The sequence below is a fragment of the Somniosus microcephalus genome, chromosome 19 (genome assembly GCF_052327205.1).
Source record: "Somniosus microcephalus isolate GS21.2 chromosome 19, FLI_Smic_1.0, whole genome shotgun sequence".
Taxonomy (NCBI): Eukaryota; Metazoa; Chordata; class Chondrichthyes; order Squaliformes; family Somniosidae; genus Somniosus; species Somniosus microcephalus.
Window position 1 is genome coordinate 4,713,485 of NC_141005.1, and position 27,523 is coordinate 4,741,007.

Below are 27,523 nucleotides of genomic sequence, written 5' to 3' on the forward strand. Positions count from 1 at the left end.
TTATCTTGAAAACATATACGGGGCAGAAAGTATACCCCAGAGGGAAAATAAGGGTGCCTGTTGTATACAACGGCAAGGAAATACAGAAGTTGTATTTATACGTTCTGCAAGATGGTGGTCCACCGCTGTTGGGAAGTGAATGGATCAGGAAGATACGTTTAGACTGGCACTCCATTCAGGCACTGACGGTGACCAGTAAGAAAAAAAATGATGACGACGTCATACCTGAGCGATTAAAAGACATCTTGGCCAACGCCAAAGAAGTGTTTCAACAGGAACTAGGAACCTTGAAAGGCGTCACCGCCTCAATAAAAGTGGAAGATGCGGCAATTCCCAAGTTTTTTAAGGCAAGGCCGGTGCCATACGCAATTCGTCCAGCAGTCGAGGCAGAGCTGGAGAATTTGGAAAAGGCAGGCGTGTTATCCAAGATAGATTGGAGCGAGTGGGCAACACCCATCGTCCCGGTCATGAAGAAAACGTTGAATAATGATAAATCTGAAGAACTGAGAAAAATTCGCATCTGTGGGGACTTCAAGGTAACTGTAAACCCGGTCCTTCACACGGTACAGTATCCTCTTCCGAGGATAGAAGATATTTTTGCCTCACTATCCGGAGGGAAACGTTTCACCAAAATTGACTTGGCACAGGCATATCTACAGATGGAGGTTGAGGAGGCCTCTTAAAAAGTATCTCACGATAAACACACACAAAGGCCTGTACCAGTACAATCGACTGGTTTTTGGAGTAGCATCAGCTCCAGCTATCTGGCAAAGAGCTATGGAGCAAGTCCTGCAAGGGATTCCGGGGACTCAATGCTACCTAGACGACATCCTTGTAACAGGAGAAAACGACAACGAGCACCGTGCCAATTTGGAGCAGGTGCTCACTAGGCTGAGAGAACGGGGCCTACGAGCAAATCGCCCCAAGTGCGAATTTTTCCAGAAACAAATATCATATTGTGGCCACATAATTAACGAAGAAGGGTTGCATAAGTCACCTGAAAAAATTGAAGCGGTCATAAAAGCCCCAGCACCTGAAAATGTCTCACAATTAAGGTTGTTCCTGGGATTGATAAATTACTATCATAAATTTTTACCGAACTTGTCAACTGTTCTGCACCCTCTTAACGAACTGCTACAAACGGGAGTAATTTGGAAATGGAGCGAAGACTGTAAACGTGCCTTCCATAAATGCAAAGGCTTGATCACGTCCAAGGAAGTTTTGGCTCATTACAACCCATCACTGCCAATCAGACTGGCGTGCGATGCATCCCCTTACGGCATAGGAGCGGTATTATCGCATAGATTCCCTGATGGCTCGGAGCGGCCGATAGCTTTTGCGTCACGCTCATTGAACTCAGCTGAGCGTAACTATGCCCAGATCGACAGGGAAGCACTCAGCCTGATATGGGGAGTGAAGAAATTCAACCATTACCTACACGGACAAAAATTTACCTTGTTGACTGACCATCAACCCCGCGTCTCCATATTCAACCCTAAAAAGGGCGTTCCCATTATGACAGCGCAAAGGCTACAGAGGTGGTCCCTTTTCCTAGGGGCACACCAATATAACATAGAATACAAAGGATCAAAACAGCATGGAAATGCTGACGGTTTATCGCGCCTACCGTTGCCAACGGTAGAAGAGGCACCTACAGTGGACCCAGTGGAGATGTTCCACTCAACTATAGTGGAAGGTCTACCAGTAACAAATTCTACCATTGAAAAGGAAACGAGAAATGACCCGTCTCTCTCACGAGTCTACGATTTAACGGTGAAGGGATGGCTAGCACATGGCGAACCACTGTTGCCAGCATTCTCGCAAAGAGGAGAACAGCTGTCAGTGTGCCGAGGAATCTTGATGTGTGGATCCAGAGTGGTGATTCCACCCAAACTCCAGGATAAAGTGCTAAAGGAGCTTCACGAGGGGCATCTGGGTGGAGTGAAAATGAAGAACCTAGCCAGAGCGTGTTTGTGGTGGCCAGGTATCGATGGAGACATCGAAGAAATGACCAGGGGCTGTCTAGGATGCCAGAAGGTCCAAAACGCCCCACCACAAGCCCCTCTACATCCATGGGAGTGGCCCTCATCTCCATGGCAAAGGGTACACATCGACTTTGCTGGTCCATTTATGGACTCAATGTTCTTAATCGCGGTTGATGCACACTCCAAGTGGCCGGAGGTAATAAAGGTGTCCTCCACCACCATGGAAAAAAACCATCACAGTATTAAGGACCATATTTGCCAGGAATGGGCTGCCTGAACAGATCTGTTCTGATAATGGACCGCAATTTGTGTCCGAAGAATTCAGGAAGTTCTTAAAAAAACAATGGGGTTAAGCACTACACGTCCGCCCCATACCATCCCGCCACCAATGGATTGGCTGAAAGGTTTGTCCAGACCTTCAAGAAGGCCATAAAGGCCATGGGTAATGAAGACATAAAAATACAGCATAAGGTAGATAACTTCTTGTTTGCATACAGGAATGCAACACATGTGGTTACAAACCAAACTCCCGCCATGATGTTTTTCAATAGAAGACTAAGATGCCGGCTGGATTTGACCAAGCCAAACATCAGAAGGGACGTAGAGAACTGGCAATTTCAAGGCATGAATGAAAGGCCAACTAGAACCTTCCAGATAGGTCAACAAGTTTTGGCCCGGGACTACCGTACCGAGAAATGGCAGCCTGGAACTATTTGCACACGACTAGGACCGCTGATGTATACCGTGGACATTGGAGAAAGCATAATAAGGCGCCATGCTGACCAGATCATAGAGTCATCCGAAAAGGGACAACCTACACCACAACTCTATACGCCTAATGATGAAGCAGAGATACCCATAGTATCTACCTCCGATCCGGTGATACTGGAACCAGATGAACCCGACGCTGGCATTCAAGCCGAATCGACCTTGCCAAAAGAACCTACTACACCACCGAAACCTACTACACCACCGAGGCGTTATCCGGACCGAGTCAGGAAGCCTCCAGAGAGACTAACTTATAATTGATTAACTGCAGCAAATGTGTAGATTATTGTTCTTGTAAACATGTTAATTAATGATTACTTAAATATGTTATGTACTGGTTGTCTAGAAGGGGAGGAATTGTGGTGTATGTGCCTTTAAGAGCCCCTGTGTACTGTAATGCTGGTAGTGGCCACTCGGGCTATATAAGCCTGTATAGTGTCTTGTATCTTTTAGTTCACCTCCAGACTTTGTTCAGTAAACACCTGTTAAACCAACTCCTGCATTCCGTGCCTCCATTAACACACGGATACAACAGTGTTCTCTCCGGTTCCTGGCCAGCTTGGCCTGCAGGAGAAAGGACGGGAAGTTATGAAACATGCTGCCCTGAGTTGTCATCTCCTGCCCCCCCCATGGTGGATCAGCCCTTACATTATGCCCTGAGTTGTCATCTCATGCCCCCTGATGTAAGAAAAAGGAGACTTACCATCAAGTAACTTTAAAGTAAGCTTGAAGTAACTTATAAACACACTATGTACACAAGAGAGGTCTTTACCATGCCTCTGGTAGAAGCCTCTTACAATACTGAACAGACCAGTATTTATACCAGTCCAACAGGAAGTGACATGACAGGAAGTGAGGTATGTACACAGTTCATAGTTCACAGGAAGTGATGACATAACTTCCCGGAAGTTATCATTTTTATCACATTCTTCCCTCCTGCAGGATTAGGAGGCTGTGGTCTACCTTTTGGTCCGCAGCCGCCGAACAAGGAAGAGTCGCACCCGTTTGGATTCCCGTCGTAGAGGGTCGCTGGTCCGCTTACATGCGGTTGGCCATTGGTCAGAGTCTGTGTGGCCTGGATTGCCCTGTGAAGGGTCGGGGAGATCATGGCTTCGAGTACGAGCCCCAATAGGTTCAAAGTCGGACTGCCTCTGTTCAGAGGGAGGTGCAGAGCTGGCCTGTGGCGGATCAGTACTTTCATGCGCGGTACTGGGAGGGTCGCAACCTTGAGCACGGGGTTCTACCGGCACCAAGCTAGTTGGTGTCCGATCAGGATCCTGGAGAGGGGTACCCGATAGGTCCCAAGAGTTTCCTGGTGAAATGCCATCACCCGATGTCCCACTAGGTCCTGGTGGGCAGGGAGCCAGATCCCGTAATGATACGGTAGATTCTCGGCCGTCGGAATATCGTATGTTTGCATAGGTGGGGTTGGCATCGGTTAGTTCGACCTCGTCTACAAGAGGGTAATTTTTAGACGTCCGAACGTATCTTCGGAGTAATACAGGTCCAGGACTAGTTAGCCATGACGGGAGTGATGTCCCATGAGATGAGCGACGCTGGAATCCAAAGAACCGCTCATGAGGTGTAGTATTTGTGGCTGTAGAAAGCAGGGACCGTATAGAGTGCAATGCATCCGGAAGCACTGTTTCCCATTGCTGGTCTGGTAGGCCCCGAGATCTTAAAGCGAGACGTACGGAATTCCAGATGATACCGTTATACCTCTCTACCTGCCCATTTCCGATGGGATGGTATGATGTTGTTTTGCTTGTAGCAATTCCCCGTTCTGAGAGGTAGTCCTTGAGTTCCCTTGACATAAAGGATGGACCCCGATCTGAGTGAATAAAAGCCGGCATGCCACAGAGAGAAAATACCTGCTCAAGGCAGCAGATTACTGTGGACGCCAGCATATTGGAGCAGGGGAAGGCAAACGGAAAACGTGAATATTCGTCGATCATGGTGAGCAAATATGTGTTCCGAGTTGAAGAGGGCACTGGGCCCTTAAAATCGATGCTAAGTCGTTGCATCGGTTGGGTTGCATGTATGAGTATACCATCTGAGGGGCGGAAGAACTGAGGTTTTAATTCCGCACAAAGCCGGCATTCTGAGCATATTTTCTTTACATCTCCAGTGGAAAAAGGGAGATTCCGTGATCGTACGAAATGTAGCATGCGCGTAACGCCAGGATGACACAAACCATTGTGGACATCCATGAGAGTGGAGGATGACATAGTGGAGCAGAATGCCCGTGTGAGGGTGTCCGGGGCCACATTCTCCTTGCCAGGCCGATAGAGAATGGTATAACCAAAAGAGGCCAGTTCCATCCTCCAAAGTTGTATTTTATTATTCTTAATTTTGGTTCGTTTTCGATTATCGAGCATGAAGGCGACTGATCGTTGGTCCGTGATCAATGTAAAGTGCTGGCGAGCTAGAAAATGGTTCCACTTCCGTACTGCCTCTATGATGGCTGTGGCTTCTTTCTCAACCGGAGGATAATGTAGCTCGGCACCTTGTAAGGTCCTGGACATAAATGCTACAGGACGACCTTCCTGATTCAGAGTAGCCGAGATCGCCACCTCCGAGGCATCACATTCAACCACGAAAGGGAGATTCTCATCAATGGAGTGAAGAGCCGCTTTCTCCAACTGTTTTTTGAGAAGGTTAAAGGCTGCAACAGCCGCTGTTCCCAGTGGAAATGATCTAGCATGCAGCAAGGGTTGGATTTTGTCCGAAAAATGAGGAATCCATTTAGCGTAGTATGCAAACAGACCGAGAGCCCGACGTAAAGAAGCCGGATTCTTAGGTGACGGGAGCTCTTGGAGCGGGCGAAGTCTTTCTGGGTCTGGCTTAATGACACCATTGCCTACGCAGTAGCCAAGGATGTTGATGGTCGGTTGCGACTCAACAGATTTGGATTCATTCAGGGTCAAATTACGGCGATGGAGGGCATCCCGAAATTTTTGGAGGTTGGAGTCGTGTTCCTGTTGATCGTGACCTGCAATGGTAATGTTATCAAGATAGGGAAAAGTGTCCCTTAGGTTTTCCTGCTTAACCAGGCCATCCATTGCCCGTTGAAAGACAGCCACTCCATTAGTAACCCCGAATGGGAGGCGACGAAATTGGTACAGCCGTCCATTAGCCTCAAAGGCCGTGTACTGCTTATCTGAGACCTTCAAGGGTAACTGATGATAGGCACTTTTTAAATCGTAAGTTGAGAACACTTTGTATTCGGCCAGTTTATTAACCATATCATCAATGCGTGGCAATGGGTAGGCGTCCAAGTCGGTATATTGATTGATGGTTTGCGAATAATCGATGCATAGTCGCTGTTTGTGAGGTTTTAGAGGGTTCTTGACAATGACGACTTGAGCCCGCCAGGGCGACGAACATGGTTCAATGATATCCTCTGCTAGAAGTCGAGAGATTTCAGCCGCAATAAAAGATTGGTCTTCCTGATTAAAGCGCCGCGATTTCGTTATTATCGGTTGGCATTGAGGCGGAATACTGGCAAATAATGAGGGTTCATCAAGTGAAGCTGCTGATAATGCACAAAATGGTAATTTAGACGGTATATTAGAAATAGTAAGTCCGGGTTTGGATCCACCAAACTCAATGGTGAGTTTCTTATGCTGTTTTTGGAAGTCCAGCCCTAAGAGGAGATCACTACATAAGTCCTTGAGCACCGAAAGTCGGGTGGAGGGATACATACGACCATGAAGTGTCATATCAACAACACAAAAGCCGGAGATTCTGGTATTAAGTGATGACTGGGCCATCGCAATTGCCTGGTCCGATGGGAAGACATGTAGTTTCAATTTCGCAACAATCTGTTCCTTAATGAAACTATCAGTACTTCCTGAGTCAATTAAGGCATCTAAGGTATGCCCTTTAATTGAAATTTTTGTGGCTGCATGAGACAGGTTCTGTGGGCAAGCAGCTGTAATTGGTGTCGTTGCACAGAGAGTGGCTAAAACTCTCGGTGTGCTTCTTCGGGAGAGAGCTCGAGAGGAAGCTTGATAGGTCCTAGCTGGAGCATCTTGATAGGCCCTAATTGGGGCAGTTCGGTAGGCCTTAGCTGGATTGGCCCTCGTAGAGGCCCTTGATAGGCAAACTTTAGCAAAGTGTCCTTTTTTCCCGCAATAACTGCAGATTGCATTGCGAGCAGGGCAGGTTTTCCTAGGGTGAAAAGCATCTCCACAAAAGAAGCATTCCTTCCTAGATTGCCAAGAGGCTGCTAAAGTGGGGTCGTCCTCCTCTTCTTCATCAGAATTATCAGAATTAGATTCCCCCATGATAGGGTTCACCTGAGACCGCTTGAATTGTCTGGTTGCAGCTACAGCAGCAGATCGAGATCTGGGCAGCTGATAGAGGTCTGCATTTCTCTTTGCCAAATCCAGTGAACAAGCTAGGTCAAAAGCTTTTTGTAGCTCAAGTGTTTTACTTTCTAGTAGACGCTGGCGTATAAATGGAGAGGCAATCCCGCAGATGAAAGCATCACGAATCATTTCTTGGCGGTACAGCTCAGCTGAGGCTGCCTGAAAGTTACAATCTATGCTGAGCCTGCGAAGTTCTTGCAGGAATTCGTCAATTGATTCCCCTGGCCAGTAGATGTCTAGCATAGACCTCATTTGGGGTCTTCGCATACAGTTTCTTAAGTGCCCGAATCACCTCTTCGTAATTATCCCATTCATCAACATATTCGAACACTTTTGGGGTCACATAATTGACAAGTATCTTCAATTTAGCAGGAGCATCCGCTTTACATTCATCCAGAAAATTCTCAAAAGTACGATACCAATGCTTCCATACCCTGCCAGCTGCTGGTGTATTCGGGTCCAAGTCCAGACGAATAGGTCTAAGGATTTTCTCCATGATGGGTGGTTCCCTGGATCCTTAACTTCCGAGTTTGTCTGAAGGTCTAGTATTTGTCAGTGTAAATATTAAGTTACTTAAATTGATGTAAGAAAAAGGAGACTTACCATCAAGTAACTTTAAAGTAAGCTTTAAGTAACTTATAAACACACTATATACACAAGAGAGGTCTTTACCATGCCTCTGGTAGAAGCCTCTTACAATACTGAACAGACCAGTATTTATACCAGTCCAACAGGAAGTGACATATGACAGGAAGTGAGGTATGTACACAGTTCATAGTTCACAGGAAGTGATGACATATCATTTTTATCACACACCCCATGGTGGATCAGCCCTTACATTATGCCCTGAGTTGAATGTGCGTGTGCGTTCCCAGATAGTGCCATGGGTGTTGGCTGACAGATGGCCATTGGGGCATCGCGCACCCTCTGGCCATAAAGTCAGGTGCAGATGGAGGGATGAAGAAGATTGCCAATAAGCCACTCACCCTAACAACCCGAGTGAGATCGTTGAACTTCTTCCTGCATTGCACAGGAGTCCTGGGCGTCACGCTGCTGGAGTTGACTTTGACAAACTTTCCTCCAAGCTCTGCGGTACTCGTTCTGATGAGGCCTCCTGCCATTGTCAGGGTACAGCACTGCTCGCCGGCGCTCCACTGCGCCAACCAAAGCATCCAATGCCCTTTTGGAAAAGCGCTCCACTCTCTGCCTCACCCTCTCCATCTGGTCAAAGTTTGTAACGCCTCAGAATGCACAGCGCCGATTTTGAGGCCTACAGGGCGCTGAGTGTGGCTGCTGAACCTAAATGACCCGCCCCTTTAAGAGCTGGCCAGCGCCAGCATGTCTCGTGGTCATCGATTATTGACAGCACCTGCGCTGCGCCCGTCCGCCCAAATATTGAGTAGCGCCGCCAGGTTAGCGCCTTAGGAGTCCCGTGCAGCGCCTGATTTTACGCCGCAATCTCCTTCAGGGGCGATGCAACCCAATATCGCTGGAGGTGGCGATAAGTTGCGCATGGCGATAAAATTTGCGCACCACCAATTCTAGCGCCCCAAGCGGGGCTATACCCAATTTCTCCCCCTATGACTCTAAAAGATAAGAAGGGATCGAACACGCTAATGAGGTATACTACAGACCACGTAATAGTGGAAAGGAGGTGGAGGAAGAAATATGTAAACAAATATGTGAAATGAGTAAAGGACATAGAATAATAATCATGGGAGATTTTAACAACCTCCAAATAAACTGGCAAGAAGAGGTAGCAAAGGGGGTACAGGGAATGGAGTTTTTACAATGTGTGCAGGACTAATTTCTTACCCAATCTGTAAATATCCTAACTAGAGAGAGAGCATTGCTGGATTTAATAATGGAAACTGAACCAGAACAGTTAAGAAAAGTGTGGGGGAACATCTAGGCAATAGCGATCACAACATAAGGTTTAATATAAAGATTTAGAAGGACACAAGTAAAATAAGTAATAATACAAAAGCAAAATACTGCGGATGCTGGAAATCTGAAATAAAAACAGAAAATGCTGGAAATATTCAGCAGGTCAAGCATCTGTGGAGAGAGAAACAGAGTTAATGTTTCAGTTATGATGAACAGTCATCGACCTGAAACGTTAACTCTGTTTCTCTCTCCACAGATGCTGCCTGACCTGAGTATTTCCAGCATTTTCTGTTTTTATTTAAGACAAATAATAAATTGGGGGAAAAATGTAGTTTATAGGGGATGAGAAAAGAACTAGGTAAAATAATCTGGAAAAAATTACTGACAAACAGAAATAGAACAGCAGTGGAAGATATTTCAAATGGTGAGTAATAGAGTCCAGGAAAAATATATCCCACTAAATAGCAAGAACAAACTAGCCAGTAATGACACACAATGGAGGAATAAAGAAATAAGGGCAAAGTTTGAAAAAAAAGAAAAAGGCATACACTAAGCACATAGACAAAAAATGAGGGGATGACAAAAGGGAATATGAAAGGGTTAGGAAAGAAGTAAAAAAAATTTAAAAAAAATTAGGAAGGCAAAGAGAAACTACAAAATTAAATGATCAAGGAATATAAAAAGAAATATTAAAGTATTCTACAGACACATAAACAACAAAAGAAAATCAGGATAGGGATAGGACCTCAAAGGGATGCACAAGATAAACTCACAGGTAATGACAGAAATACTAAATAATTACTTTGCCTCGGTATTTACTAGGGAGACTAACCGACATTAGAAGAAATCAAAAAAGATATAGACATTTAAGATAGAAAGGGGGAGATAATTAATAAACTCATCAAATTTAGAGAGGATAAAACCCAGATGGATTGTGTTGTATCCGTGTGTTAATGAAGACCCGGAAAGCAGGAGTTGATTTAACAAGTGTTTACTGGACAAAGTCTGGAGGTGAACTAACCTATACAAGACGCTATACAGGCTTATATACCCGAGTGGTCACTACCGGTACTACAGTACACAGGGGCTTCAAAAAAACATAGTTCCTCTTAAAGGTACATACACCACAACTCCTCCCCTTTTAGATAAACAGTACATAATATTTTAAGTAATCATTAATTAACATTTTTACAAGAACAATAATTACACATTTGCTGAAGTTAATCAATTACAAATTCAGTCTCTCTGGCGGCTTCCTGACTCGGTCCGGATAACGCCTCGGTGGTGTAGTAGGTTTCGGTGGTGTAGTAGGTTCTTTTGGCAAGGTCAATTCGGCTTGAATGCCAGTGTCGGGTTCATCTGGTTCCAGTATCCCCGGATCGGAGGTAGATACTATGGGTATCCCTGCTTCATCATTAGGCGTATAGAGTTGTGGTGTAGGTTGTCCCTTTTCGGATGACTCTATGATCTGGTCAGCATGGCGCCTTATTATGCTTTCTCCAATGTCCACGGTATACATCAGCGGTCCTAGTCGTGTGCAAATAGTTCCAGGCTGCCATTTCTCGGTACGGTAGTCCCGGGCCAAAACTTGTTGACCTATCTGGAAGGTTCTAGTTGGCCTTTCATTCATGCCTTGAAATTGCCAGTTCTCTACGTCCCTTCTGATGTTTGGCTTGATCAAATCCAGCCGGCATCTTAGTCTTCTATTGAAAAACATCATGGCGGGGGTTTGGTTTGTATCCACAAGTGTTGCATCCCTGTACGCAAACAAGAAGTTATCTACCTTATGTTGTAGATTTATGTCTTCATTACCCATGGCCTTTACGGCCTTCTTGAAGGTCTGGACAAACCTTTCAGCTAATCCATTGGTGGCGGGATGGTATGGGGCGGACGTGTAGTGCTTAACCCCATTGTTTTTTAAGAACTTCCTGAATTCTTCGGACACAAATTGCGGTCCATTATCAGAACAGATCTGTTCAGGCAGCCCATTCCTGGCAAATATGGTCCTTAATACTGTGATGGTTTTTTCCGTGGTGGTGGAGGACATCTTTATTACCTTCGGCCACTTGGAGTGTGCATCAACCGCGATTAAGAACATTGAGTCCATAAATGGACCAGCAAAGTCGATATGTGCCCTTTGCCATGGAGATGAGGGCCACTCCCATGGATGTAGAGGGGGCTTGTGGTAGGGCGTTTTGCACCTTCTGGCATCCTAGACAGCTCTTGGTCATTTCTTCGATGTCTCCATCGATACCTGGCCACCACACAAACGCTCTGGCTAAGTTCTTCATTTTCACTCCACCCAGATGCCCCTCGTGAAGCTCCTTTAGCACTTTATCCTGGAGTTTGGGTGGAATCACCACTCTGGATCCACACATCAAGGTTCCTCGGCACACTGACAGCTGTTCTCTTCTTTGCGAGAATGCTGGCAACAGTGGTTCGCCATGTGCTGGCCATCCCTTCACCGTTAAATCGTAGACTCGTGAGAGAGTCAGGTCATTTCTCGTTTCCTTTTCAATGGTAGAATTTGTCACTGGTAGACATTCAACTATGGTCGAGTGGAACATCTGCACTGGGTCCACTGTAGGTGCCTCTTCTACCGTTGGCAACGGTAGACGCGATAAACCGTCAGCATTCCCATGCTGTTTTGTTCCTTTGTATTCTATGTCATATTGGTGTGCTCCTAGGAAAAGGGACCACCTCTGTAGCCTTTGCGCTGTCATAATGGGAACGCCCTTTTTAGGGTTGAATATGGAGACGAGGGGTTGATGGTCAGTCAACAAGGTAAATTTTTGTCCGTGTAGGTAATGGTTGAATTTCTTCACCCCCCCCCCACACCAGGCTGAGTGCCTCCCTGTCGATCTGGGCATAGTTACGCTCAGCTGAGTTCAATGAGCGTGACGCAAAAGCTATCGGCCGCTCCGAGCCATCAGGGAATTTATGCGATAATACCGCTCCCACGCTGTAAGGGGATGCATCGCACGCCAGTCTGATTGGCAGTGATGGGTTGTAATGAGCCAACACTTCCTTGGACGTGATCAAGCCTTTGCATTTATGGAAGGCACGTTTACAGTCTTCGCTCCATTTCCAAATTACTCCCGTTTGTAGCAGTGCGTTAAGAGGGTGCAGAGCCGTTGACTAGTTTGGTAAAAATTTATGATAGTAATTTATTAATCCCAGGAACGACCTTAATTGTGAGACATTTTCAGGTGCTGGGGCTTTTACGACCGCTTCAATTTTTTCAGGTGATTTATGCAACCCTTCTTCGTTAATGACATGGCCACAATATGATATTTGTTTCTGGAAAAATTCGCACTTGGGGCGATTTGCTCGTAGGCCCCGTTCTCTCAGCTTCATGAGCACCTGCTCCAAATTGGCAAGGTGCTCGTTGTCATTTTCTCCTGTTACAAGGATGTCGTCTCGGTACAGGGATAAAAGCAAAAGATAGGAAGGAGAAAAACAAAAGTGGCAGTCAGAGAAATCAACGGTTTAAATCAAACGTGGCCACAGTAAATAATAATTCTAATAGGGCTAAGTGCGTTAAAAAAACAAGCCTGAAGGCTTTGTGTCTTAATGCGAGGAGCATTTGTAATAAGGTGGACGAATTGGCTGCGCAAATAGAGGTAAACGAATATGATTTGGTTGGGATTACGGAAACGTGGCTCAAGGATGGCCAAGACTGGGAGCTCAACATCCAGGGGTATTCGATATTCAGGAAAGATAGGCAAAAAGGAAAGGGAGGTGGGGTAGCATTACTGGTTAAAGAAGGGATTAATACAATTGTAATGAAGGATATTAGCTCTGATGATGTGGAATCTGTATGGGTAGAATTGAGAAATACTAAGGGGAAAAAAACATTAGTGGGAGTGGTATATAGACCTCCCAACAGTAAGGCGGAGGTTGGGGATGGCATTAAAAGGGAAATTAAAGAAGCGTGCAATAAGGGCACAGCAGTCATCATGGGTGACTTTAATCTACACATAGATTGGGCCAACCAAATTAGTAACAATACTGTGGAGGAGGAATTCCTGGAGTGTTTAAGGGATGGTTTCCTGGACCAATATGTCGAGGAACCAACCAGAGATCAGGCCATCTTAGACTGGGTATTATGTAACGACAAAGGATTAATTAGCAATCTTGTTGTACGAGGCCCCTTGGGTCTGAGTGATCATAATATGATCGAATTCTTCATTAAGATGGAGAATGAATTAGTTGACTCAGAGACTAGGGTCCTCAATTTAAATAAAGCAAACGACGATGGTCTGAGGAGCGAGTTGGGTAGGATTGATTGGGGAATGTCACTCAAAGGGTTGACGGTGGATAGGCAATGGCAAACATTCAAAGACCGAATGGATGAGCTACAGAATTTGTTCATCCCAGTTTGGCATAAAAATAAAACAAAAAAGGTGACTCAACCGTGGCTAACAAGGGAAATTAGGGATAGCATAAGATCCAAGGAGACGACATATAAATTGGCCAGAAAAAGCAATAATCCTGAGGATTGGGAGCAGTTTAGGATTCAACAAAGGAGAACAAAGGGATTAATTAAGAAAGGGAAAATAGAATATGAGAGTGAGCTAGCAGGGAACATAAAAACTGACTGTAAAAGCTTTTATAGATATGTGAAGAGAAAAAGATTGGTGAAGTCAAGCGTAGGTCCCTTACAGTCAGAATCAGGGGAATTTATCATGGGAAACAAAGAAATGGCAGACCAACTAAATTCATACTTTGGTTCTGTCTTCACAAAGGAGGACACAAATAACCTCCCAGAGATGCCGGGGAACATAGGGCCTGATGAAAGGGTGGAACTGAAAGAAATCAGTATTTGTAAGGAAATGGTGTTAGGAAAATTGATGGGACTAAAGGCCGATAAATCCCCAGGGCCTGATAATCTACATCCCAGGGTACTTAAGGAAGTGGCCCTGGAAATAGTAGATGCATTACTGGTCATCTTCCAGAACTCGATAGACTCTGGAACAGTACCCATGGATTGGAGGGTAGCTAATGTTACCCCACTATTCAAAAAAAGTGGTCGAGAAAAAGGCGGGGAATTATAGACCGGTAAGCCTGACATCGGTAGTGGGGAAAATGCTAGAATCTATTATAAAAGATGTAATAGCAGAGCACTTGGTAAGCAGTGACAGGATCGGACAAAGTCAACAGGGATTTACAAAAGGTAAATCATGCTTGACTAATCTACTGGAATTTTTTGAGGATGTAACTGGTAAAATAGATAAGGGAGAACCAGTGGATGTGGTGTATTTGGACTTTCAGAAGGCTTTCGATAAGGTCCCACACAAGAGATTAGCGTGCAAAATTAAGGCACATGGGATTGGGGGCAAGGTATTGACTTGGATAGAGAACTGGTTGGCGGACAGAAAGCAGAGAGTTGGAATAAACGGGTCATTTTCCGAGTGGCAGGCAGTGACTAGTGGGGTATCGCATGGATCGGTCCTAGGACCCCAGCTGTTCACAATATATATTAATGATCTGGACGAGGGAATTGGATGTAATATCTCCAAATTTGCAGACGACACAAAGCTGGGTGGGAGGGTAAGCTGTGAGGAGGATGTCGTGATACTCCAGTACGATTTGGGCAGAAACATGGCAAATGCACTATAATGTGGATAAATGTGAGGTTATCCACTTTGGTGGCAAAAACAGGAAGGCAGATTATTATTTGAATGGCAATAGATTGGGAGAAGGGGAAGTGCAAAGAGACCTGGGTGTTCTTGTGCACCAGTCGCTGAAGGTAAGCATGCAGGTGCAGCAGGCGGTTAAGAAGGCAAATGGTATGTTGGCCTTCGTAGCAAGAGGGTTCGAGTACAGGAACAAGGATGTCTTGCTACAGTTGTACAGGGCCTTGGTGAGACCGCACCTTGAGTATTGTGTGCAGTTTTGGTCGCCTTACCTGAGGAAGGACGTTCTTGCCATGGAAGGAGTGCAGCGAAGATTCACCAGGCTGATACCTGGGATGGCAGGAATGACGTATGAGGAGAGATTGTGTCGATTGGGCTTATACTCACTGGAGTTTAGAAGATTGAGAGGGGATCTCATCGAAACCTATAAAATTCTGTCAGGTCTGGACAGACTAGATGCAGGAAGGATGTTTCTGATGGCCGGGGAATCCAGAACCAGGGGTCATAGTCTAAGGATAAGGGGTAAGCCATTTAGGACTGAAATGAGGAGGAATTTCTTCACCCAGAGAGTGGTGAACCTGTGGAATTCTCTGCCACAGAGGGCGGTGGAGGCCAGTTCATTAAATATATTCAAGAAAGAGTTGGATATATTTCTTAAGGCAGGGACAAGGTACTGAATTTGGATGATCAGCCATGATCTCATTGAATGGCGGAGCAGGCTCGAAGGGCCGAATGGCCCACTCTTGCTCCTATCTTCTCTGTTTCTATGTTTCTATGTAGCATTGAGTCCCTGGAATCCCTTGCAGTACTTGCTCCATAGCTCTTTGCCAGATAGCTGGAGCTGATGCTACTCCGAAAACTAGCCGATTGTACTGGTACAGACCTTTGTGTGTGTTTATCGTGAGATACTTTTTAGAGGTCTCCTCAACCTCCATCTGTAGATATGCCTGTGCCAAGTCAATTTTGGTGAAACGTTTCCCTCCAGATAGTGAGGCGAAAATATCTTCTATCCTCGGAAGAGGATACTGTACCGTATGAAGAACCGGGTTTACAGTCACCTTGAAGTCCCCACAGATGCGAATTTTTCTCTGTTCTTCAGATTTATCATTATTCAACGTTTTCTTCATGACTGGGACGATGGGTGTTGCCCACTCGCTCCAATCTACCTTGGATATCACGCCTGCTTTTTCCAAATTCTCCAGCTCTGCCTCGACTGCTGGACGAATTGCGTATGACACCGGCCTTGCCTGAAAAAACTTGGGAATTGCCGCATCTTCTAATTTTATTGAGGCGGTGGCGCCTTTCAGGGTTCCTAGTTCCTGTTGAAACATTTCTTTGGCGTTAGCCAAGATTTCTTTTAATCGTCTAGGGATGATATCATCATTTTTTTTCTTGCTGGTCACCGTCAGTGCCTGAATGGAGTGTCAGTCCAAACGTATCTTTCTGATCCATTCACGTCCCAACAATGGTGGACCACCATCTTGCAGAACGTAAAAATACAACTTCTGTATTTCCTTGCCGTTGTATACAACAGGCACCCTTATTTTCCCTCTGGGGTATACTTTCTGCCCCGTATATGTCTTCAAGATAATGGATGTGTCTTTCAAAGGTATATGCGGAAATAGCCGTTCGTAATCCCGTCAACTTATGACGATCAGAGCTGATCCTGTATCTAGCTCCATTTTAACTGGGGACCCTGCTATCATGAGGGTAACCCAAATGGTCTGGTAATCTTTGGCAATTACATTATGTAATTTGAGACAGCTTAGTCTCTTGTTTCCGGAGTCGCTATCGCTCTTCTGGTCTTCGGAGCTGCTGTCCGTCATCATTTGTACCTTCCTGTACTTTTCCTTATTGACCTTTTTACTGTCGGCGGATTTTTTCAGATCGGCATACACGTGCAATGTGTCCCATCTTTCCGCATTGCCTGCATGCTTTGTCCTTGAACCAGCAGTCCCTCTGGTCATGGGTGGATCTGCCGCAGCGATAACATCTCTCGAAACCCCGTGTCATTTCATGGGTGCCGAAGTCCTGTGGCTTTTGCTGTATCTCTGCAGCTCCTCTTGCTGCTGCTTCGTATGATACAGCCACACTGAAAGCCTTATCCAGTGTCAAATCTTTCTCAGAAAGTAGTCTTTTCTGTGTTCCTTCGCTTAGGAGACCACAGACGAATTTGTCTCTTCGAGAATCTGCCAGTCCTGCCCCGAATTGGCAGTGCTTAGACAGCTTTCGTAAATCGGTGAGGTAATCAGCGTTACTTTCATTCTTGTGCTGATTCCTCCTGAAGAATTTGAATCGTTCCGCTATCAGCAGCGGTGTTGGGTTTAAGTGCTCCTGTAGGGTATCAACAATCTCCTTAAAATTTTTGTCCATCGGTTTGGCTGGAGTGATTAAGTTTCGTAACAGCCCGTATGTCCTTGCGCCCATCAGATTTAGAAGTACCGATGCCTTTTTATCATCCGCTACTTCATTCGCCTTGCAATATACCTCCACTCTTTCCACATATGTGGTCCAATCCTCTATATCACTATTGAAAGCAGTGATATTGCCAGTCTTAGGCATCCTGAAAATCAAAAATGGCGCCTCCCGCGCTTTCTCCTCTTCCCTGTCGAGTCAAGATGGCGCCTCCCGCGCTTTTCCGCCGCTGCCGCTGCTGCCAACGCTGTTCTCCGCGGTTTTTAATTACATATATATTTTTAAACAGTTTCTCCGTCACTCCGTCGGACTCTCTGGGACTTTCCCCTCCCTTTGCTTGGTCCGAACGCCGACCTGCTTTGCAGCGCCGGCCGTGTCCTGAGTGCTCCACCCTCTGTCTCTGTTTGCTTCTGCCTTACGACTCGCTGACCGGCCCCGCTGCAGAGCTACCCGATCGAGCCGCAGCCCGCCGCCCAGGAAGGATTAGTGCAGTACCTGCCACCAGCCCGTTTAGCTTGTGAAACCACAGTTTTTTTTTGGTTTTTTTTCTTGACCTTCGTCTGAGGAATCGATCTCCTTGAGGTGCTGCCGAATTGCAGGTAAATTCGTTTCTAACGCGTCGCCACTGTTGTATCCGTGTGTTAATGAAGACCTGGAAAGCAGGAGTTGATTTAACAAGTGTTTACTGGACAAAGTCTGGAGGTGAACTAACCTATACAAGACGCTATACAGGCTTATATACCCGAGTGGTCACTGCCGGTACTACAATACACGGGCTTCAAAAAAACATAGTTCCTCTTAAAGGTACATACACCACAGATTGCATCCGCGCATATTAAAAGAAGTTAGGGAAGAGATAGCAGAGGCACTATTACATATATATAAAAATTCATCAGAAAAGGAAATAGTGCCAGAGGACTGGCAGACAGTATATGGGTGGGAAAGCAAGTTGTGCAGAGGACTCAAAGAATCTGCAAAGGGATATAGACAGGCTAAGCTAAGTGAGTGGGCAAACATTTGGCAGATGGAGTATAATGTGGGAAAGTGCGAGGTTATCCACTTAGGCAGGAAAAAATAAAGCAAATTATTATTTAAATGGAGAGAGATTACAAAAGGCTACAGTTCAGAGGGACCTGGGGGTCCTTGTGCACGAAACACAGGAAGTTAGCATGCAGGTGCAGCAAGTAATCAAAAAGGCAAATTGAATGTTGGCCTTTATTGCAAGGGGGTTGGAGAATAAAAGCAGGGAAGTCCTGCTACAACTGTACAGGGTATTGGTGAGACCACACCTTGAGTACTGCGTACAGTTTTGGTCGTCTTATTTAAGGAAGGATATACTTGCATTGGAGGCAGTTCAGAGACGATTCACACGGTTGATTCCTGAGATGAGGGGGTTGACTTATGAAGAAAGGTTGAGCAGGTTGGGCCTATACTCATTGGTATTTAAAAGAATGAGAGGTGATCTTATTGAAACATATAAGATACTGAGGGGGCTTGACAAGGTAGATGCAGAGAGGATGTTTCCCCTCGTGGGGAAATCTAGAACTCGGGGGCATAGTTTCAGAATAAAGGGTCGCCCTTTTAGAACTGAAATGAGGAGGAATTTCTTCTGATGGTCATAAATCTGTGGAATTCTCTGCCCCAGAGAGCTGTGGAGGCTGGGTCATTAAATACATGTAAGGTGGAGATACAGATTTTTACAAGATAAGGGAGTGAAGGGTTATGGGGAGTGGGCAGGGAAGTGATCAGCCATGATCTTATTGAATGGCGGAGCAGGCTCGAGGGGCCAAGTGGCCTATTCCTGCTCCTATTTCTTATGTTCTTATTCCTATATTTAAAAAGAGAGATAGAACAAATCCAGGGACCTATAGACCAATTAGCTTAACATTGGTGGTGGGAAAGATAATGGAATCCTTACTTAAAATTGTAATAGAAAAACATCTAGAAATTGAAAATATAGTAGAGTAGCCAGCACAGATTCCAAAAAGGAAGATCATGCTTGACCAACCTTATTGAATTTGTTGGAAGAAGTAATAGAAAGGGTAGATAAGGGTAATGTAGTAGATGTAATATATTTGGATTTCCAAAATGTCTTTGTTAAGGTACCGCATAGTAGACTCATGACTAAGGTCAGAGCATGTGGAGACAAGGGACAAGTAGCAGAATAGATAGCAAGCTGGTTACAAAACAGAAAATGTCGAATAGGGGTTAAAGGTAGTTTCTTGGCTTGGCAGAAGGTAGGAAGTGGTGTTCCACAAGGATCAGTGGTGGGACCACTGTTGTTCACCATTTACATAAACGATTTGGACTCTGGAATCGGAAGTACAATTTCAAAATTTGCAGATGACACCAAATTTGGGAGGGGGGTTGACTGTAGTTAATACAGAGGAGGACTGTGACAAAACACAATAAGACATAAATAAGCTTGCAGAATGGGTGTGTAATTGGCAAATGAACTTCAATATCGATAAGTGTGAGGTGGTATATTTTGGTAGGAAGTATAAGGCGGCCACATACACCTTGGAAAATAAGGGCTGGATTTTGTCAATGGGGAGCTTTTGGAGGCGGGACTCCCACTTGCCGTGTTTTAGTCCCGCCTCCAACGACTTGTGGCCAACCCACGCTATTTTCCCTTGATTGACCTTGTTAAGCCCGCCCAGCGGGCTCAGCAGGCCAATTAAGGGAAAGCCGGTTACAGGTGACGTCAGCGAGTGACATTTCATCTGTCAAGAGCTTTTGAGAAATGAAATGTCATCGTTTGACAGCTCTGTGAAGCTGTCAAACACTGACAATCTGTGATCTAAGTTGAATCCTGGGACACAGGCTCAGTTAGAGAGCTCTCCTGAGCAGAAAACTGCAGCTTTTGACAGTTCAGCGACCATTCTGCTTTCTGTGCTGGTGAGCTGAGGGACTCCCGAGACCTGAAGGGAGGAAGCCTACATGAAGAAGTAAAGGTAAGTAAAACTTATTAAAACATTTTACACACACCTCACACACTTACCTCTGCACCCATCACTCACCTGAACACCGGACATGTCGGCCCCTCCGACCCCTGCAGACCGATGGCCCGCCTTGCTGATCCTGGCAAGGTTTGGAGCCATCGGGAAGCCCACACTTCAGGGCTCAAAATGGGGATTCTCCAAAAAACTGCCTGTTAACTACCTGTTAACAGGCAGTTAATTGGCACTAATCCCCTTCCTGCCTCGAGGAGACGGGACCCGGCACGGGTCGGGTACCCGCCTCCTGGGAAGATGGCACGGAGGTGGGTTGGGGGCGGGATGGGTACATGCCCCCAAATTCTGCCATTTCCCGGCAGTCCCGCCTCCCCAGGGCTGGCAAAATCACCCCGAGTGTCGATATAAATTGAGGGATCTGGAGGTACAGAGGCACTAAAAGTAGCGATGCAGGTTAATAAGGCCATTTAAAAAAAAAAGCAAAGAAAGCACTGGGGTTCATTTCTAGAGGGATAGAATTGAAAAGCAGAGAAGTTATGTTGAACTTGTATAGAACCTTGGATAGACCACACTTGGAGTACTGTGAACAGTTCTGGTCTCCATATTATAAACAGGATATAGAGGCACTGGAGAAGGTGCAAAAAAGATTGACTTTAATGATACCAGAACTGAGATGATATCTATCAGCAGATTGAACAGACTGGGGCTCTTTTCTCTAGGAAAGAGAAGACTGAGGGGTGATCTGATAGAGGTCATTAAGATTATTAAAGGGTTTGATAGGGTAGACATTTCCACTTGTGGGGTAGACCAGAACTAGGGGCCATAAATATAATCAATCCAATAGGGAATTCAGGAAAAACTTCCTTACCCAGAGAGTGGTGAGAATGTGGAACTCGCTACCACAGGGAGTGATTGAGGCGAATAGCAGAGATTCATTTAAGAGGAAGCTAGATAAGTACATGAAGGAGAAAGGAATAGAAGGATATGTTGATCGGGTTAGATGAAGAACGATGGAAGGAGGCTCGTGTGGAGCATAAACACCAGCATGGCCCTGTTGGGCTGAATGGCCTGTTTCTGTGATGTAAATATTGGCCCAGAAATTCGGGTCTCCACGGGTGAGTACTCACCTGTAAGCCCAATGGAAGTGCCAGTTTCCTGCATTACACCCGCGGGAAACCCCCGACCCGAATTTCTGGGCCATTATGTAATAATGTTGTCCGATACGGAGCAGCAGGATACAAGTTCTATGAAAAGGCAGGCAACCAGACTGCTTAAGGGAGCGACTGACTTCACTGAATCCGAGTAGGCCCAAATTCCTCTTGACACTGGTTATTCATAAGAGCATGTGCTTATTCTTAGTGATGAATAGATTACACACAGGCAGTAATGCTGGGCTGGAAAATCAGAATAGCCCTGGTACAAAATACAGGAAAAAAAACTAAGATCATACACGCTATGAAAATGTGTTTATCTTTTTATAAAGCAGAGTTTTCTAAATTTAAGAGTAACTAATGTTTCTGAAAGTGCTTTGTGCAGGTTCTGCAGTCCTGAGCTGGCTGTTTGGGCTGGTATACAGGTGAATGGCTAGAATGAATAGACTGCCGTAAGCTAACTGAACAGATGGTGCTGTAGAAAAATGATGACAAAGGATGTTGGAAATCACAAATATAATGTTTTTTACAAGTAACTCTGTAGCTTAATTTAGTATCTAATTTTTCACTGCAGATTGAAGCTGCATTAAGTCGCATACCTGGTTCTACAGGTAGGATGACTCTGCAAGCAAGGCTTGAAAAGGTATGATGTAATCTGGTTTGCAGGATGTGTTTTATTGTAATGCAGCTATGTTTCAGTGAAATCTTTTTTTTTACAGTATCTTTTACTTTTGAATTTCTACTGTGGTGGGGGGGAGAGACAAGCAAAATGCATAAGGTGGAGACTACATCACACAACATAAAGTAGATTAGCAACATTACAGCACAACAAATTGAAGTGGAATGGTCAAACAGCTAAACCGAGATTAACCTCATCACTGATAACTTTGAAAGATCATATAAACTAAGACAAGGTATTACAATGAGAATCTTAATGAAGTTGAGGAGAATCAGTAAAGATCTTTTCAGGCCCAGTAGCAGGAGGTGTGGTTGGGACCAGGATATTACTGGACTAGCAACCCCCAAGGTCATTGGTTCAAATCCCATCAAGTAGTAAAATTGAATTGTATAAATCTAGTAATTTGTAGGTTGATACCAGAAAAAAATGAAAGTTGCCAGATTGCTCATAAAAACCCAACTGTTTCACTGATGTCCTTCAGGGAAGGGAACCTGCCAGTCTCTAATACAGGAAACTTTGTGCTATCCGGCACTGACGGAACCGAGCTGTTGCCGTCCCATCAAAACTGCCGGACAAACCAGCGCTAATGTTGAAACGTACGGAGATTTTGAGCTCCGTATCTGGCAACAAACCCTGTTGCTTAGCAACAGCTTCTAAACAGTCGGCCGTACCTTGCAAGCGTCTCTGTAGCTTAGCAACAGCTTCAGCGAGACCTTGCAGAGCCTGACTGGTGGAAAAAAAAGCAACGAAAAGAAAAAAAAACCTAACGAAACGGCTCCTGATTTTTGCCGGTGGCTCGAGCATTCCGGACAGTTAACCTCCGGATAAACCAAAGTTTCCTGTAGTTTTGGCCCACACACGAATCCAGGCCCACACATTGTGGTTGACTCCTAATGCCTGCTGAAATGACCTGGCAGTTATGCAAGGCAGCCCACCAACTACTTCAACTATGGATGGGCAATAAATGTGGCCTTGCCAGTGTCACCCACATCCCAGGAATAAATGATTAAAAAAAGCAAGTCATGGAATTTACACTAGGAATGGCCTTAATTCCAGTCCAATAAAAGCAAAAGGATATTTGTGGCAGGCAAATGGATATCACACCTACTAGAAGATAGAAATCCGAAGGAAATGGGCAGACAACAATATGGAGAGAGAGAAGGAAGGGGACAGGTGCAGCTGGTCAAGAGTGTGGGCTGGATGCTGAGATGGAGAAGGAAGAATTACAAAGCTCTTCAGAACCATTCCGCTCATCCCAGAACAGAACCAAGGTCAACTGAGCACAGTGGATCGAGCACAGCCAGCAATCACTCACAAGGGGAATTTGTATGTCAGTAAATATTTAACCCGAGGTAGATGTATAATTTTTGTACAGTACTTTTGGATCAAAAATTTTCAAAAGCCTGTGACATTCTCAAAACATTTTCTGCATTTTCCAGCTATCTAAATAATCCTTGGGAAAGATGCAGAAACCTAAGGTCTGTCATCTAAATTGCAGGGAACTCTACTGTACATGAAAGAAAGCTGTTTGTAGAAATCTATTTGCTAGGAAATGTAACTTGGTTGAGATCATTTGAAAGGCCTAAATCTGTCCGATTTTGATTGCCTGTCCCAGCGGAGTTAGGGAACTGATCATACTCTCGCCACAAACCACATCTTGTGCATTTTCTCCCCATAGACTTGCATGTGCTCAAAGTTCACATTATGCACTGGGCACTCATTATTCTGAACTGTGTTTTCACAGGAAGCTTTGGAAGATCGTTTGGAAAAGATCAATCACGATCTAGGATCGATCCGTATGACGTTGAAGCGGTTTCATGTTTTACGAACTTCTGCAAATTTGTAAACTGTTTACCATTCTTCATTTGACCAGATCATTACTTGCACTAAAACTACATGTGTATGCACAATTATCACTGGCAGAAGGCGGGTTTATTTTGGATCATCTTGAGACTGAATGATGGCCTTAATATGTATATTTTATGTCTATATATTAGAGGTCACACTGTTGTCTATGTAAAGCAAAACATTCTGTGCCTTTTTTTAGGAAGTGTAGCCCATATCTCACAACTAGTTTTGTTATTAAAAATTGGAACCAAAACCCATACAAAATATATTTTAGTAATGTTTAGAGAGTGCAAATATCTGTACTTTTGTAAATATCAACCATATAGAAGTGGTTACTATTTGTTAAAACATACGTTAAGATGTAAAGTGTCTGTCACAATATATTTTGCAGACTTGGGATGTTTGAGAAATTTTTAATATTTTATATTTAAAGTTGAATACATTTTCTTGAACTAATTTTTTTTAAAATAAAATAAAAATGCAGTATTTAATAAACTGATGGGCCAGACTTGCTTAGTTGTTACAATAAAGTGTCTAAATTCAGTGAGGATATCTCTGAATGAAAAGCCACTTATTTACTACTTTTTTTGTTAACTGCAACAAGTTTCATAGAGTCTATGAAAGTGGTGCCAGTAACTTTAACAGTGTGCACACCACTCAACCTCCAAGTTTCTTTATAATCACTAAACCATGTCAAGTTATTTTAGTTTGGCCAAAACTGTTTACAGAATATGTGAGACCATCAATTCTTGTATGGACAACTTATTAAAAATGTAATGCTGATACTGTAATGACTAACTTTTTGAGCTACAAGAACTACAACTAGTGAATTGGAGCAACGCTCTTCTATACCCTGCCACACCCACTCGAGAATGATGGGGTGGATTAAGCACCTAACAGGAGGAGGTGGTTCCATGAGCATCCCTATACTAAACTGTGATAGAGCACAGCATGTGAGAGATCAGGATCAGGTGTTTGCAAGTGCCTTCAGTCAGAAGGGCAGAGTGGATTCCTACCCGGCCTCCCGAGTTCCCCACCATCGTAGTGTCCAGTCAATGTGGTTCACTCACATGACATTAAGCAGCTAAGTGCACTGGGCATAGCCAAGTTTGTGCTGAGGCCTGTGCACCAAGGACCAGATGCTTCTCGAGCCAAACTATTGCAGTGCAGTTATGACACTGGCAATGTATCCATGTTGCCTGGGCCCTAAGCTCTGGAATTCCCTGCCTAAACCTCTCCGCCTCTCCTCCTTTAAGACGCTCCTTAAAACCTACCTCTTTGACCAAGCTTTTGGTCACCTGCCCAAATTTCTCCTTATGTGGCTCGGTATCAAATGTTTTTGTCTTATAATACTCCTGTGAAGCGCCTTGGGACGTTTTACTACGTTAAAGGCGCTATATAAATACAAGTAGTTGTTGTATCTGACAATGTGGAAAATTTCCCACGTATGTTTTATACACGGAGAAAAACTGGATAAATCTAACCCAGCCGGTTACCTGCTCACCATCACTTCAGATTCTGCCACAACCACTCAAGCTCTAGATCTCACCATAATCTTAATCCAGACATGGATGAAAGAGCTGAATGTCAGTGAGAAGTTTCTGCATATAATGGGGTTGGGAAGTGGCTTTATTGCCACTGTGTTTTGACACCTTAACTTTATGGAGTCTGTGTTGTAATCCCCCTATGTCTTGTGTAAAGACACCACCTGGTGCATCACCAAGTCATATAGGTCAAAAAGGTTCTAGGTTCTTTGTTTAGCCAGCTTGGGATAACACTGCAAGTACTTCAATTAGCCTTAGCACTAATGGGTTACCATAGGAAAATCAGGATTTCCATTCTTGATCACTGTCCAGCGACCCATGTCGAAAAATGTGCATCTCAGTTGAAGACTGGACCAGGTTGTCAGCCTTAGCTCAGCAGTAGCACTCTCGCCACTTAGTCAGAAGGTTGTGGATTCAAGCCCTACTCCAGAGATTTGAGTACATAATCCAGGCTGACACTTCAGTGCAGTACTGAGGGAGTGCTGCACTGTCGGAGGGGCCATACTGAGGGAGTGCTGCACTGTCGGCCTCCTCCAGAGTTCTCCACCGTCGTAGTGTCCAGTCAATTTGGTTCACTCACGTGACATTAAGCAGCTAAGTGCACTAGGCATAGCCCATAGATTCTGGAACGGTTCCTGCGGATTAGAAGGTAGCAAATGTAACCCCACTATTTACGAAAGGAGGGAGAGAAAACGGGGAACTGCAGACCAGTTAGCCTGACATCAGTAGTAGGGAAAATGCTAGAATATTATTGAGGACATGGTAACAGGGCACTTAAAAAATAATAATAGGATGGGCAGAGTCAACATGGATTTATGAAAGGGAAATCGTGTTTGACATTTTGAGGTTGTAACTAGCGGAATAGATAAGGGGGAACCAGTGGATGTGATGTATTTGGATTTTCAGAAGGCATTTGATAAGGTGCCACACGAGGTTATTAAACAAAATTAGGGCTCATGGGATTGGGGGTAATATACTAGAATGGATTGAGGATTGGTTAACGGACAGAAAACAGAGAGTAGGAATGAATGAGTCATTTTCGGGTTGGCAGGCTGTAACTAGTGGGGTACCACAAGGATCAGTCCTTGGCCTCAGCTACTCAAAATCTACATCAATGATTTGGATGAGGGGACCAAATGTAATATATCTACATTTGCTGATGATGCAAAGCTGGGTGGGAATGTAAGTTGTGAAGAGGATGCAAGGAGGTTTCAAGGGGATATAGACAGGCTAAGTGAGTGGGCAAGAACATGGCAAATGGAATATAATGCGAGAAATGTGAAGTTATCCACTTTGGTGGGAAAAATAGAAAAGCAGAGTATTTTTTAAATGGTGAGAGATTGGGAAATGTTGGTGTTCAGAGGGACCTGGGTGTCCTTGTACACAAATCACTGAAAGTTAACATGCAGGTAGAGCAAGCAATTAGGAAAGCAAATGGTATGTTGGCCTTCATTACAAGAGGATTTGAGTATAAGAGTAAAGATGTCTTACTGCAATTATATAGGGCCCTGGTGAGACCACACCTGCAGTATTGGGTACTGTTTTGGTTTCCTTACCTAAGGAAGGATATACTTACCATAGAGGGAGTGCAACGAAGGTTCACCAGACTGGTTCCTGGGATGGGGGGATTGTCCTATGAGGAGAGATTGGGCAGACTAGGCCTATATTCTCTAGAGTTTAGAAGAATGAGAGGTGATCTCATTGAAACATACAAATTTCTTAGAGCTTGACAGGGTAGATGCAGGGAGGACGTTTCCCCTGGCTGGGGAGTCTAGAACGAGGGGTCACAGTCTCCGAATAAGGGGTCGGCCATTTAGGACTGAGATGAGGAGAAATTTCTTCACTCAGAGGGTGGTGAATCTTTGGAATTCTCTACCCCTGGAGGCTCAGTCGTTGAGTATGTTCAAGATAGAGATCGATAGATTTTTGAATATCAAGGGATATGGGGATAGTGCAGGAAAGTGGAGATGAGGTAGAAGATCAGCCATCATTTTATTGAATGGTGGAGCAGGCTCGAAGGGCCAAGTGGCCTCCTACTGCTCCTATTTCTTATGTCGGCGGGGCAGTACTGCATAAGCGCTACACTGTCGGAGGTGCTGCCTTTCGGATAAGACATCAAACTGAGGCTCCATCTGCTCCCACAGCACTATTTAAAGAGGAGATGGGGCGTTCTCCCATTGTCTGATCAATATTTATCCCTCAACCAATAACATTAAAAACAGATGATCCGGCCTTTTATTTCATTGCTGTTTGTGGGAGCTTGCTGTGCGCAAATTGGCT

General features: G+C 44.7%; 1 protein-coding gene across 4 annotated transcripts in view; it reads left to right on the forward strand.

The window, feature by feature from the left end:
• LOC147103513 (M-phase phosphoprotein 9-like) overlaps positions 1 to 24,482 on the forward strand; it is an 81,796-nt gene extending 57,314 nt beyond the window's left edge. For all 4 annotated transcript variants that reach the window (XM_086011863.1, XM_086011862.1, XM_086011865.1 and 1 more), the window contains 2 exons: positions 21,747 to 21,815; positions 23,596 to 24,482. In XM_086011863.1, the coding sequence (XP_085867989.1) occupies positions 21,747 to 21,815; positions 23,596 to 23,697 (171 nt within the window). In that variant the 3' untranslated portion in view covers positions 23,698 to 24,482. The remainder of the gene's footprint in view (positions 1 to 21,746; positions 21,816 to 23,595) is intronic.
• The last annotated feature ends 3,041 nt before the right edge of the window (positions 24,483 to 27,523 follow it).